The 15,296-nt window shown below is 37.3% G+C and overlaps 1 protein-coding gene across 1 annotated transcript in view; it reads left to right on the top strand.

The window, feature by feature from the left end:
• Nucleotides 1-15,296, top strand: part of itpr2 (inositol 1,4,5-trisphosphate receptor, type 2) — a 166,415-nt gene that overhangs the window by 96,037 nt on the left and 55,082 nt on the right. The window contains exon 42 of the mRNA XM_073850186.1: nt 1,116-1,224. Coding sequence (XP_073706287.1) covers nt 1,116-1,224 — 109 coding nt within the window. The remainder of the gene's footprint in view (nt 1-1,115; nt 1,225-15,296) is intronic.

Raw genomic sequence — 15,296 nt, 5'->3', positions numbered from 1 at the left:
TCTGAAGAATCGTGTGAAACAGAAGACTAAAGTAATGGCTACTGACATAATCAGCTTTGCCTCCACAGAAACAAATTACTTCTTAAAATATATTTAAATATGTATAATATATTTTAAATTGTAATTTTTTTTTTAATTCTTAAATTTGTAATATTTGTATTTCTTTTAAAAACTTGATTATTTTTTACTTTTATTCAACTTTAATTACAATTATGTCAAATCAATGCTGCATATATTGAAAAAGAAAGGAGAATGAAAAACAAAATGTATTTTTTTAATTTTAATTTTGCTGTTTGCAAAAGAAAGTATTTTTTCCCAGAAAGTGAAACGGTTAAAAAGGGAAGGGGAAGAAAACTATTGCGAGCTCACACTTTGACTGACTGAAATGCAAAATAAAAGCGGCTTTTCAAATAAATTAGTAGCTATGGTCATGGAAAACGTGTTGCAAAATCATTGCTTTTGCTCTGTTTCATTTGTATTTTGCAATTCTTTTTTTCTCTCGCAATACTTCATTTTCTTTTTCAATTTTTTATTTTTGTTTGTAAAAGCACATTTTATTTTTTCTCAATACTTTCATTTTCTTTTGCAATACTTCAGTTCCTTTGCAAGTATATGGGGCATTGATTTGACTCCATAAACAATGCTTCTACAACATTTATAATGTTAATTTCAGCTAGGGCTGGACAATATATCGAACAATATTGTGAGGCGTGTTTAGTCAATGAAGCCGGTGCTTTGATTAGTAGTAAATCTCCATCACGTGCGTTCAGCTGGAGCGGCAATTAATACACAGAGACGTAAATCTCTGACAAGCTACACCATATTGAGCTTAATATCGAATGCGAATGACTAAACGCGCTTCACAATATCGTTCGATATATTGTCCAGCCCTAATTTCAGCATTTACTAATGCATTTTTAAAATCACAAGTTTGTTAGCATTAGTTAATGCACTGTGAACTAACATGAACAGTATTTTTATTAACTAATATTAACAAAGATTAATAAATAGTGTTGTAAATGTATTAACAAATCTCACTTATCAAGTGGCCAGTTTGATATCCCTCAGTTATATTACAGGTGTGGAGTGAAATATGTTTTGATATCTTCTCGCAGGCTCATCAAACACACCAAGAAACTGATGGAGAAAGAGGAGAAGCTGTGTATTAAGATCCTGCAGACTCTGCGAGAGATGCTGGATAGGAAAGAAATATTTGAAGAAAAGGTAAGTGTAAGTGTCTAACCTTATTCTAGTCTTTTTCTATTCCCATTTTTCTTTATGAATGAATGAACTTTCTTACTCTGCAACAACTAGAAGATCAGCTCAGGTTTTGTAGTAAACATCAAAAATGCACCTGCCACCTCTAGGGAATGTTGTTGCCATGCTAGTAAGCACCAGAAGAGGGCGTTGGTGCCAAAACCAAGGAAATGTGAACCTGATGACCCCTCCCCTCAACCCGTAGAGTCAAGAGTGCTTATGTGTGTGCGTGTATGCGGGCATGCGAAGTGAAGCGCAGCTCCTGGGCCTCTGCAGTGTCGTTGGCATCTGTAGCAGGGTGAATGCTGGGAGTCCTAAAGCTCCAGACAGTTAATCAGCATTCAGCGGAGAAAGAGTCCCGCGTTGTTACATAAGCAAAGGCACTTGAGGACACGCTCATAGTGTTGGAGCAAGTAGCCAAATCACCCAGCACCACAAATCAATACTGCAGAGAGCTGACTACGGCCTCGCGCATGGAGAGAGAGAGAGAGAGAGCGCAAGAGAAAAATAAAGAGAAGGAAGAGCAGAAAAATAAAACTCCTATGGATTAATTCCCACTGGTTGCATTATAAACATTATGACATTATAGTCATTATGAATTTACAGTGAGTGGCGAAATGTTGTAAGCCTGGAATACACTACACGACTTTGTAATAGTCATCATACATCATACACTGAACGACTAAGGATCATACATTACCAGACTGTAAAGTCATTCACACAGAAATGTGCACCTTGTTGATAGTAAAAGCATGACTAATGAAAACAGTCTGTGTTCTAAAATCAAATTATTAAACATGTTTTATATCCCCAGACTGGATGGAATCATGGTCTGAAGCTGGTCTGTGACTATCATAGACGACGTGATTTTTTAAGAAATCTGTCAACTCAAATCTTCAGACTGGCAACTACAGGTGCATCTCCATAAATTAGAATTTTGTGGAAAAGTTTATTTATTTCAGTACTTCAACTCAAATTGTGAAACTAATAATAAATTCAATGCACACAGACTGAAGTAGTTTAAGTGCTTTGGTTCTTTTAATTGTGATGATTTGGCTCACATTTAACAAAAACCCACCAATTCACTACAGGTATGTGCCAAAAAATTTGAATATCGAGGGAAAGTCCTTTTTTTTTTCAATAATTTGTTTTAAAAAAGTAAAACTTATTTGTTATATTAGTTCACTACACACAAAGTGAAATATTTCAAGCCTTTATTTAATTCAATTTTAATGATTATGGATTAAAGATAAAAAACAAATCCATTATTTCAAAAAATTAGAATATCATGACAAAGTTCAACATTGTAGGCTCCCTGTGTCCCAATCTGGTCAGCTAATTAACGCAAAAAAAAACCTGCAAAGGTTTCCTCAGCCTTTAAATTGTCTCAGTCTGGCTTAGTAAGCTTTAAAGACCATCATTGACACCCTCCATAAGGAGGAAAAGTCTCAAAAGGCAATTGCAAAAGAAGCTGGATGCTCACAGAGCGCAGTATCGAAGTATATCAACAGAGTGTTAAGAGGAAGGTAAAAATGTGGCCGAAAAAGGTGCACAAGTGACAGGGATGACCGTAGCCTTGAGAGGATTGTCAAGCAAGGATGGTTCAGAAATCTGGGGAAGCTTCATAAGGAGTGGAATGAGGCTGGTGTCAGTGCATCAAGAACCACCACATACAGACGTCTGCATGATTTGGGCTACAGCTGGAGAATTCCATTTGTCAAGCCACTCCTGAACCAAAAACAACATCAGAAGCGTCTGTGCTGGGCTAAGGCGAAAACGTACTGGTCTGTTGCCCAGTGGTCCCAAGTCCTGTTTTCAGATGAAAGCAAATTTTGCATTTAATTTGGAAATCAAGGTCCCAGAGTCTGGAGGAAGACCGGAGGGCACAAAAGTCAAGCTGCTTAAAGTCCAGTGTGAAGTTTCCACAGTCAGTGATGGTTTGGGGAGCCATGTCATCTGCTGGTGTGGGTCCATTGTCTTTTATCAAGTCCACAGTCAACGCAGCTGTCTACCAGGAAATTTTAGAGCACTTCATGCTTCCTGTTGCCGACAAGCTTTTATTCTATTTATTCGATATTCTAATTTTTTGCCACATACCTGTATCTCAACAAATTAGAATACTTTATAAAACCAATAAAAAAAACATTTTTAGTGAATTGTTGGCCTTCTGGAAAGTATGTTCATTTACTGTATATGTACTCAATACTTGGTAGGGGTTCAGTTTGCTTTAATTGCTTTCAATGCGGCGTGGCATGGAGGTGATCAGTCTGTGGCACTGCTGAGGTGGTATTGAAGCCCAGGTTTCTTTGACAGTAGCATTCAGCTCATCTGCATTTTTGGTCTGTTGTTTCTAATTTTCCTCTTTACAACAGTTCAGGTCTGGTGAGTTTGCTGGCAAGTCAAGCACACCAACACCATGGTCATTTAACCAACTTTTGGTGCTTTTGGTAGTCTGGGCAATCCTGCTGAAAAATGAAATCAGCATCTTTAAAAAGCTGTCCAGCAGAAGGAAGTATGAAGTGCTCTAAAATTTCTTGGTAAACTGTGTTTCAAAAAACACAGTGGACCAAGACCAGCAGATGACATTGCACCCCAAATCATCACAGACTGTGGAAACTTGACACTGGACTTCAAGCAACTTGGGCTATGAGCTTCTCCACCCTTCCTTCTTGGTTTCCAAATGAAATACAAAACTTGCTCTCATCTGAAAAGAGGACTTTGGACCACTGGGCAACAGTCCATTTCTTCTTCTCCTTAGCCCCGGTAAGACACCTCTGACGTTGTCTGTGGTTCAGGAGTGGCTTAAGAAGTCAGCCAAATTCTTTGACATGTCTGTGTGGTGGCTCTTGATGCCTTGACCCCAGCCTCAATCGATTTTGCTTGACAAGCTTCTCAAGGCTGCGGTTCTCTCGGTTGGTTGTGCATCTTTTTCTTCCACACTTTTTCCTTCCACTCAACTTTTTGTTAACATGCTTGGATACAGCACTCTGTGAACAGCCAGCTTCTTTGGCAATGAATATTTGTGGCTTATCCTCCTTGTAAAGAGTGTCAATGATTGTCTTCTAGACAACTGTCAGATCAGCAGTCTTCCCCATGATTGTGCAGCCTAGTGAACCAAACTGAGAGACCATTTTGAAGGCTCAGGAAACCTTTGCAGGTGTTTCGAGTTGATTCGCCGATTGGCATGTCACCATATTCTAATTTGTTGAGATAGTGAATTGGTGTTTTTTTTTTTAAATGTGAGCCAAATCATCACATTTAAAAGAACCAAACACTTACAGGTAAACTACTTCATTCTGTGTGCATTGCATTTATTTAATACACAAGTTTCACAATTTGAGTTGAATTACTGAAATAAATTAACTTTTCCACAACATTCTAATTTTTCGAGATGCACCTGTAGTTTCTGAGTAACTTCAAATTAGCCAGACAGTAAATCAGCAAGAAATCAGTCAAGTTGTGCAAAATGGCGCTGAGGAATGGTAGATGTTACTGAACCTTAAAAGTTATGTCTCTCTAGCACAAAAGCGAGATTTTTCAATGTCTGAATGCATTTGTTTATTTTGAAGTGTTTGTTTTTCATAGGGTTTGGCTGTGTTTGCTGTGTTGTTGTATCATAAACATTATGACAAAGCTGGGTAGTAATTTATTACATGTAATCTGGATTACGCAATCAGATTACAAAAGTTAGGTACTTGTAATTAGAGCAAGTTACATTTTAAAGTACTTATAATCAGACTACAGTTACTTTTTTATGGATTACATGATTACATATTATTCACACAATATTCAATTTCTCTTTTTCATCTTTTAAATTTTCCTTTCTAAAATAACCTAGCAATTATTCAGAAAGTCGGTTTTGTGGACATTCACACATAGACTAGTCATTAGTCAGGTGGCGACACAGCATTTTACTACAGTGTTTTATTTTAATTGGTATTTATAAATAAAGACTAGAAATGCAAAAATGGTTCACTCCTATACTTATGAATGGGAGGAACTGCAACGCACAATATGGAGAAATAGTCCCGCCCTCTAAATGAAAGAGCCAAATTTCGTATAGAAACCTGAGGCTAGACCGAGCAGGTTTCTTTTGGTTTGTGTGGTGAGATTTTGTGACCACCTTGAACATGAGGGGTCCAAAGAAAGTGTCCCAATCATACTGATTTCTAACAGAATGACTGGAATTTGGTCCACAAAATGACACTAAGGTACGGTAGAATTTTAAAAGTTACTTCTCTTCCACTTCTGAATGTGTTTATTTTAGAGCATTATAAACATTATCACATCATAGTCATTTTGATATCACAGTGTGTTGTGGAATGTTGCAAATGTAACATACAAGACTTGTGACAAGTTTAGAAATATAAAGGTGCGGTCACATTAGTGATTTTCAGTGAGATTTCATGTTCAAAAACAGGTCCATTGTTAAAGTCTTTGTAATTATGTAATCGGATAATTATAATACATTTTTTTCGTGGTCATAAAAATAGACCTAAGTGAACAATGACCTTTTAAGATTACATAAAATACCCTGTACATAATAGCAATGAGGCAATAATAATGAGTTCAAATAAAGTATCAAAAGCAAGTAGTCATATGGTTTTATTGAACAAAGCTGTTAAAATACATAATTTTTTATAAAAACAACAGTTAATGTACATTACGCATTCTAACAAATGCCTGCAGAGGGCACCCCACAGCCTGACGATTGTTTTTACACTTTACTGCGCAGTCTTATCCTTGTTTGGTATTGACTAAACAATATTTAAATCAAACATCCACTTAATCTTTAATATTGTGGCCATTTATTCATGATATAAAAGCTCAGAGCGAGAATTTAAACTTTTATTTTAAAATCATGATGAACACTTACATATTGAGAAATATGCTGATGTATTTGTGTAGGTTTATAAAAGGTTAACCTTACAAATCTGATGAAATGGTGCATGTTGCATTCCCAGATGAATGTTGCAATAAACCCAAGCTAAATAACAACATGCAGAGATGAAGTTTGACACACTCCACACATATAAATGATAGCAGTTTGTGTGGAGCAGCATTTACTGTGAACAGAGCCACTCTGAGATGAAAATAATTAAAGCAAATATTAGACCTGCATTGCATATGTTTAACTGAATCGTAGCATTTGTGAACTTACAATAACATTATGCTTTACTGTGATTTCGAAATGGGTTTAATATATTATGCAGCCTTGGAAAAAAGTAAAATAATGTTTTCATGTATTCCTGCCCGTGGAATACACCACTTCCAGTATTTTGCCGATTACTCGACACACGCAAAATGCAATCAAATTTTTTGTTTTAAATCGAGTACTCAGATTGAATCGAGGAATCATGCCAGCCATAGTTCTGAGTTTGTTATTATGATTTTTAAATGGGTTTATAATATCATGGAAAACCGTATAATAATGGTTTCATGCATTCTCGTCCATGGAATGCACCTCTTCTGGCATTTTGCCAATTCCTCAACACAGGTAAAATGCAATACATTTTTTTTTTTAATCTAGTACTCAAGGAATCACGAGAGCCCTAGTTTTGAGTTTGTCGCACCACAGAAATAGTGTTATTAAATGAATAGTTCACTTTCAGAACAAAAATTTTCAGATAATATACTCACCCCCTTGTCATTCAAGATGTTCATGTCTTTCGTAAAGAAATGATGTTTTTTAAGGAAAACATTTCAGGATTTTTCTCTATATAATGGACTTCTATGGTGCCCCCGAGTTCGAACTTACAAAATGCAGTTTAAATGCAGCTTCAAAGGCCTCTAAATGATCCCAGCTGTGGAAGAAAGGTCTTATCTAGCGAAACAATTGGTTATTTTCTAAAAACATTTACTATTTATATACTTTTTAACCTCAAATGCTCGTCTTGTCTAGCGCTGTGTGTACTCTGTGTAGAGATTAAAAAGTATATAAATTGTAAATTTAAAAAATAACGATCGTTTTGCTAGATAAGACCCTTTTTTCCTCGGGTGTGATGGTTTAGAGCCCTTTGAAGCTGCATTTTGGAAGTTCAAACTCGGGGGCACCATAGAAGTCCAATATTTGGAGAGAAATCCTGAAATGTTTTCCACAAAAAACATAATTTCCTTACGACTGAAAAAAGAAAGACACGAACATCTTAGATGACAAGGGGGTGGGTACATTATCTGTAAATTTTAGTTCTGAAAGTGAACTACTTCTTTAACCGCCCAGCCGAATTTAAATAATAAAAAAACGATTCCTATTAGAATGTGGGCACACCTTTGTGCAATTCCACGTTTGTTTATTTTTGAGCTGTCATTCTCCACTGTTTACCATGTTGTTGCATCATTGTGACATCATGGTCTTTATGACATAACAGTGAGTAGTAGAATACCTTAAATGTAACACACAAGACTTGTGACAAGTTTAGAAGTATGAAAGTGACTCAGATTTGTTCCATCTCTCCGGCACAAAAAAGAGAGTTTGCGTAGTTCCACGTCCGTATGTGTTTGTTTATTTTGGAGCGCTCGTTCTCCGCGGGGTTTGGCTGTTCTGCCGTGTTTTTCCCGCCCTGAGAGTGGTGCTGCGGTTGCATGCAGGCCTGTTCTGCACAGACCGCCGGCTCCCCGGGGAGAGAGAGAGTAGGAGGGCGAGCGAGGGAAAGAAAGAGGGAGGGAGCGAGCATGTGAGAAGCCATGTGAGGGAAGAGAAAAAAGCGTGGCACAGCAGCAGGCGGAGGGATTGGAGAGGCGCGGTGTCTGCTGAGTCCATGAGGCGACGGAGCGGGGGGTGTTTACGTAACCGGCCTGCAGTGTCTGAGCCAACCTCACGTGGCTCATCATGTTCTCGCTCTCGCTCACTCGCTCGGTCTCTCCCATCGTTTAGCACTTGTTTATCTCGGTGCTTTTTCTCTTAAGTCTTTGTTTTCGGCTTGAATTTCTCTCGTACTAGCTTGAAGCCATTTTTCTTTTTTTCTCTCTCTCTATCTCTCTCGCCAATGACTTGGTGATTTGGTTGCTGAGCAGCAGGTCATGACTCATGAGCAGATATAATTGGCCTCTCTCTCTCTCTCTCTCTCTCTCTCTCTCTCTGTCTCTTGAATGATCACTTGTGTCAGCGCGGTGAGCTGAACGTGAGCGTGTGTCTGCACACAATGTACAAAATGTTTAAAATGTCAAGCAGGTGCTGTTGTTCTGCTGTAATTTTAGATATGTGGTAATGGCCAAGCGGTCACAGCAGAGAAAGCTGAGCACAAGGATTCAAAGTAGCAAGACGGTGCATGTATTTTCCTGTGTGTTTATTTGGTTTTTGACACTAGAGTAGAAGTTGTGTTCAGGAACATTTGAGTTGTGGTTCCAGAGAGGGTGTGGTTTTGACTGTTCTAATTTTAATTGTTTTTGTGGAATATTTTGGGATTTTTTTTTTTATAAATGATTTATTCATGCTTTTTTTTTTTATTAAAAGTTCCTTCGTCACACTAACGCTAACTTCCCCTAGCCCTTGCAACAATATCTCTTCTCTGATGATGTGTTCACTGACGAATGGGTGGGAAAATTACAGCAAATTGAAATTACAGCAATGGCAAATTACAACGATCCAGTAGTAAACGACAATCCTGTCCTGATAAATAAACCAAGTCTCGCCATACTTTTTTCCTTTTTTTTTTTTTTTTTTTCAATCTCAGTTTTCGGTCTGATGCCAACTTTAAAGGAATACTTCGGTCAAAAAATAGAATAAATTTTTTTTTTTTAAATTATTTAATTTATTTTTAATTTATTTTTATTTTTTGTAAGGATGTACACTACCAGTCAAAAGATTTTTTTAACAGTTTTTTTAAATGTTTTTTAAAGAATTCTCTTCTGCTCACCAAGCCTGCATTTATTTGATCCAAAATACAGCAAATACAAAAAAAAATTGGAAATATTTTTACTATTTAAAATAACTATTTTCTATTTAAATTTTGAAATTTCAAAGCAGAATTTTTAGCATCATTACTCCAGTCACATGATCCTTCAGAAATCATTCTAATATTCTGATTTTCCTACTCAAAAACATTTATTATTATTATTATAATTATTATGTTGAAAACAGCGGAGTAGAATTTTTTAGGTTTCTTTGATGAATAGAAACATTCATTTATCTGAAACAAAAAGCTTTTGTAACATTATACACTATACAATTCAAAAACTTGGAGGCAGTATTTTTTTCTTTTTTGGAAAGGAGTTATAGAAATGAATACTTTTATTTAGCAAGGATGCTTTAAATTGATCAAGTTTATAATGTTGCAAAATATTTCTGTTTCAGATAAGTGCTGTTCTTCTTATCAAAGAAGCCTAAAAAATTCAGCTCAGCTGTTTTCAACATAATAATAAAAGTTTTTGAGCAGAAAATCAGAATATTAGAATGATTTTTGAAGGATCATGTGACTGGAGTAATGATGTTAAAAATTCAGCTTAGAAATCACAGGAATAAATTAAATTTTAAAATATATTCAAATAAAAATCAGTTATTTGAAAAGGGAAAAAATATAAAAAATGTTTCAACAAAAACCTTTTTAACATTAAAAATATTACTGTTCAAAAACTTTTGACCAGTCGTGTATTCAAACACAAAGTACAACACTTTTAATCGTTACAAATTTGAATCAGTTCTGCCTGTTAAATCAAACCAAATTGTTCAAGACGACTCCTTAAAGGTGCGGATTTAAACGACTTTGGGCGTAAAAACAAAAAGTTCTGAAACAAAGACAGTCATGTACAGTCTTATGTTCACGTGCAGGTTGTGTTCTAACATAGTACGCTCCGTCAATAACAATCCAAACCTGTTCATAAATCCCTCTGGCTGAATTTCCAATCCTGGCACATGCACACCAGCACCATTTTCATGGAAAAGGGTGTAATCGATGTACAGCACAGGTTTGTCTTTTGCAGAACGTGATAAATGTGTGAGTGAGTGTGGCCCGTTGTACGTGTAAAACCTTTCTGTAACACAGCCAGGCCACTCTAGTTCTTGCGTACTTTCCCTCTTTTCCAAGATGTTTCTGTTCAGCGCGTCCAGCTCTTGTTACAAAACATTAACCGCAGCCTGTTCTGGAGTGTGTTTATATGGAGTAATACCTCACGTCTCACGAGATGGGTGTACCCTTGAAGTAAACTCTCTCATACCAGTATTTGGTGGCTAGCTTTGTGTGTGTGTGTGTGTGTGTGTGTGTGTATAAACAGGCCTCTCCTGTTTGTTGACAAAGGAAAGAAAAGCCCTGTTACATAACAGCCTATGCCTCTCTCTCTTTCTCTCTCTCCCATGCCTGCCTGTATTTCTCTCCAGCCAAGTTTCACACTACCGCCTGGAGGCAAAGCAGCTTTTCAGATTACCAACCTCAAACGGTTAAGCTCCTCACACACATGCAGATACACACACATCGCTGCGCACACAATGCTGGGCCGGGGGTGGGAACGGGACATGTACATGCTCTAAAATGCACGCACATACACCAGCTCCGTGCGAGCAGGTCTCCCCGATGACTGCGGTGGAATACGACTGTTTCAGCCCACACACAAATCCCGCCAGAGCATATATGCCTATATGGACAGCCGCACGTTTAACCCAGGGGTCCCGCCACATGCCAGCATACCTGTTATACTTTAAAGGAACACTCCACTTTTTTTGGAAATAGGCTCATTCTCCAACTCCCCCCGAGTTAATAAGTTGATTTTTACCATTTTGAAATCCATTCAGCCGTTCTCCTGTTCTGGCGATATCACTTTCAGCATAGCTTAGCATAGATCATTGAATCCTATTAGACCAATAGCATCGCATTCAAAAATGACCAACGAGTTTCCATATTTGATTGTATTTAAAACTTGACTCTTCTGTAGTTATATCGTGTACTAAGACCGGTGGAAATGCAAAGCTGCGAGTTTCTAGGCTGATAAGATTAGGAACTACACTTCCATTCTGGTGTAATAGTCAAGGAAGTTTGCTGCCGTAATATGGCCGAAGCAGGCGGAGTATTATCAGAAATGAGTTCCCAGCTAGTTTAGCATTTGCACATGTGCTGCGTGGTATTACTGCTCCAGCTTCAGCCTTATTACGGCAGCAAACTTCCTTGACTATTACGCCGGAATGGGAGTGTAGTTCCTAAACTTATCAGCCTAGAAAATTGAAGCTTTGCATTTCCACCGGTCTTAGTACACGATATAACTACAGAAGAGTCAAGTTTTAAATAGGACAAATATCAAAACTCGTTGGTCATTTTTGAACGTGATGCTACTGGTCTAATAGGATTCAATGATCTATGCTAAGCTATGCTAAAAGTGATATCGCCAGAACAGGAGAACGGCTGAATGGATTTCAAAATGGTAAAACTCAACTTATTAACTCGGGGGGGAGTTGGAGAATGAGCCTATTTCCAAAAAAAGTGGAGTGTTCCTTTAACAAAATAAAGCAAGAGGTGGCATCCCTGCTACACTGAGCATTTTAAATGTATACAAAACACATTAGCGATGCATTTAACTACTGTACAGTTGAACGGCTAGGATTCAAAATTTGCTCTATAGTGAGTCCGGACTTTCGTATTGCATCTTTAATGCATTATCTCCCATCTGTTTGTAACTATGTTTGTGTATTTGTAAGAGTGTTGTTGTTTTTTGTTTTTTTGTTTTTTGCTTCTCACCCTCATTGTTTAAATAAGTCATCAAGCGTGGTGCAAGAGGTGTGTGGTCACCATGGAAATGAGCCTGGAACATGCTGTACTGCTCCTTTTCCTTTAAGAGCCAGAAAAACACACCTGTAGATGATCCACAGGAGGTCCACAGTCTGCAGGAGTGAGCTTTAGTGAGGAGACTAACTTTAGGAGCAGCATGTTCTCAACAGCTTGGATCATGTTCTCTATTGATATTCATCTTGGTCAGTTTGTATCCTTAAAGAAGAAATGGCGAATTTAGCCATGCAGGGCCAGTGGAATTTGCTTAGGACTGAGTCTGAGTCTACTTGTCGCTATTAGTATTTACAGGGCATTAACTGATTACTTACTAAAATATTATAGCTAGACTGCGCATATAGACTTTATTTGTTTGATCGAAAATAGTGAAAACAGATGTATTGTAAAAAAATGTATATGTTTTGAAATAACTGTTTTCTATTTTTATATATTTAAAAACGTAAATTATTTCTGTGATAGCAAAGCTGAATTACTCTAGTGTCACATGATCCTTCAGAAATTGCTGATTTGGTGCTCAGTTTTTAATAATGATTCTTATTACATGATTTTATCTCACTTGAATGTTTTTGTGGAAACGGTGGAAACAGTTTTGACCAATTTAATGCATCCTTGCAGAATAAAAGTATATATTTTTATTAAAGCCCCTTACTAGCCCCAAACTTTTAAATCATAGTTAATCATGGTTTTCACAGCAATATTAAGCAGCACAATGGCTTTCAACACTGCTCATAAAAATGTTTACTGAACACCAAATAGCAAATCAGAATGATTTCTGAAGGATCATGTGACACTGAAGACTAGAGTAATGATACTGAAAAATCAGCTTTGACATGCAAGGAGTAAAATACTTTTTAAAATATTTAAAATTAGAAAAGTAATTTTAAATTATAATAATAGTTCACAGTATTCCTGTTTTTACTGTGTTTTTTAATCAAAAACCTCAGACATGCAGCGGGAAAAGGTAAATTGTGTACACAATTTATGTGTGCACGATTTAGTAAAATGAGGGAACAAACTGGTAAATTGTGCGTACAATTTAGTAAAACGAGAAAACAAATTAGTAAATGCTGTACACGATTTAGTAAAACGAGGCAATTAATTAGTCAATTGTGGGCTCGATTTTGTTAACCAAGTTAACGAATTAGTAAATTGCACGCACAATTTAGTAAAATGAGGGAAGAAATTTGTAAAACATGGGTTTGATTTTGTAAACCGAGGTATTGAATTAGTAAATTGTGCGCATGATTTAGTGAAACAAAGGAACAAATTAGTAAACGGTGTGCACGATTTAGTAAATTGTGGGTTGTATTTAGCAAAACAAAGGAACAAATTAGTCAGTTGTGGGTTCGATATAGTAAAACAAGGGAACAAATTAATAAATTGTGTGCACTATTTAGTGAAATAAGGGAAGAAATGAGTAAATCATGCACACAATTTAGTAAACAAGGTAACGAATTAGTAAATAGTGCACACAATTCAGTAAAACGAGGTAACGAATTAGTAACTGGTGAGCTTGATTTAGTGAAACAAGGGAATTGATTAGTAAATAGTGTGCTTGATTTAGTAAAATGAAGACGCAAATTAGTTAATTGTCAAACGAGGGAATGAAATAGTAAATTATGTGCACGATTTAGTAAAATGAGGAAACAAATGAGTAAATTATCCATTTAAAACATCCTTGTTGAGCATGAGCAGTGTGTTTTAAAAATATTTTTTTAAAAATCTAGACATGCAGTCTGAAGAGCTCAGTGAAGTACAGTGCCAAGCTTCAGATAGAGTGTTGTAAAGCCTTCCTCCACTGGACTCTGGAGCAGTGCAAACGTGTTAGAGTGGCGAATCACACTTATCTGTTTGGCAGCCTGATGGCCGAGTCTGGGTTTGAGAGATGCCAGGAGAATGTTACCTGCCTGACTGCATTGTGCCAACTGTAACTATTATGAGGCTGTTTTTCAGGCCCTTTACTTGCAGAAAGAAATCTTAACAATTCAGCATGCTGAGACATTTTGGACAATGCTATGCTTCCAACTTTGTGAGAACAGTTTGGAAAAGGCCCTTTTCTATTCCAGCATGACTGTGCTACAGTGCACAAAGGCAAGGTCCATAAAGACATAGTTGGATGAGTTTGCTGTGGAAGAACTTGAATGGCCCACACAGACCCCATTGAACATGATTGGGATGAACTGGTGCGGAGATTGCGAGCCAGGCCTTCTTGTCCAACATAGAAACACCCCGAAATCTTGTGAAAAGCTTTCCGGGGCTGTTAAAAGTGGTACCAAATGCATGTTAATGTCAGTGTGTTTAGAATGCAATGTCATTAAGAGAGAATCTCTCTATGTGGGCTTGTAAGGTTGGTATCTCTTTCCTACATGCTTTTATAACTGCCTCAATGGAAGGTTGTGGAAACAGATGTTATTAATGTTGGCTGTTTAAGTGAATTCATCATACAGATTAATTGTGCATGAGACTAAACATCTGTGAAAGTGTGCCGAGTACCTTTTGTGTAACGTAGCGTGTTATTTGTGTGTAAATGCTCACTTTGTGAGCACTGAGTGTTCAGATGTGTCTGAAAACAAGGCCCGAGCATCTACGGGTCAGGCGGCAGACAGTGAATCTCACAAACGCATCTTGTGTAAGGATGTTAGGCGATCACATGCCTCACTTCCGAATGACACCAGGGTCAGTCATCTTCAGGAATGGTTGTTTACGTCCTTGCTGCTGTTTGTCTTGGCCCTGCTTGCAAATCAACAATCTCTCAATTGCTCTCACATGCAAGGCTAATTTGTTTTCCTGCTTGTGGCAGTTTATAAGAGAGCCACACCGAACACTGCTACCTCTGAGAGCAGGACACAAGGGACCGCTGGACCAATCGCCGAGCGGTCAGGCCACTGGACTGGGCGGACGTTTACAGGAACCCAGACTTAGAGACTCCCCCTTGTCCTCCTGACTGTGAGAAGATGAATAGTAGGGGAAATTGATATTAGAGAGTAGTGCTCAAGGGTAGGTATCAAGGCCAGAACTAAAGCAAATGTAGCTGATGGTCAAGATGCAAAAAGATCTACAAATTTTAGATTCTGAAGACTGTTTAGAATTGATTAAGGGAGTTCATATGGGAATGAGTCATTCAGATTAGTTTTGTGAACCAGATTTACTGAAAAGATCCAACTTAAAAGAATGATTCGTTCCACTCTCATGAATAGTGAGAGCTATTAAGTGAATAATTACATTTTGACTTCAGAAGACTTGGTATAAAATGCTAATTACTTTCATACAGGATCAGAAATTAAAGGAACACGCCACTATTTTTGAAAATAGGCTTATATTCCAACTCCC

Source organism: Garra rufa, chromosome 11 (assembly GCF_049309525.1).
Source record: "Garra rufa chromosome 11, GarRuf1.0, whole genome shotgun sequence".
NCBI lineage: Eukaryota > Metazoa > Chordata > Actinopteri > Cypriniformes > Cyprinidae > Garra > Garra rufa.
This window is presented reverse-complemented; position numbering and strand designations above follow the sequence as displayed.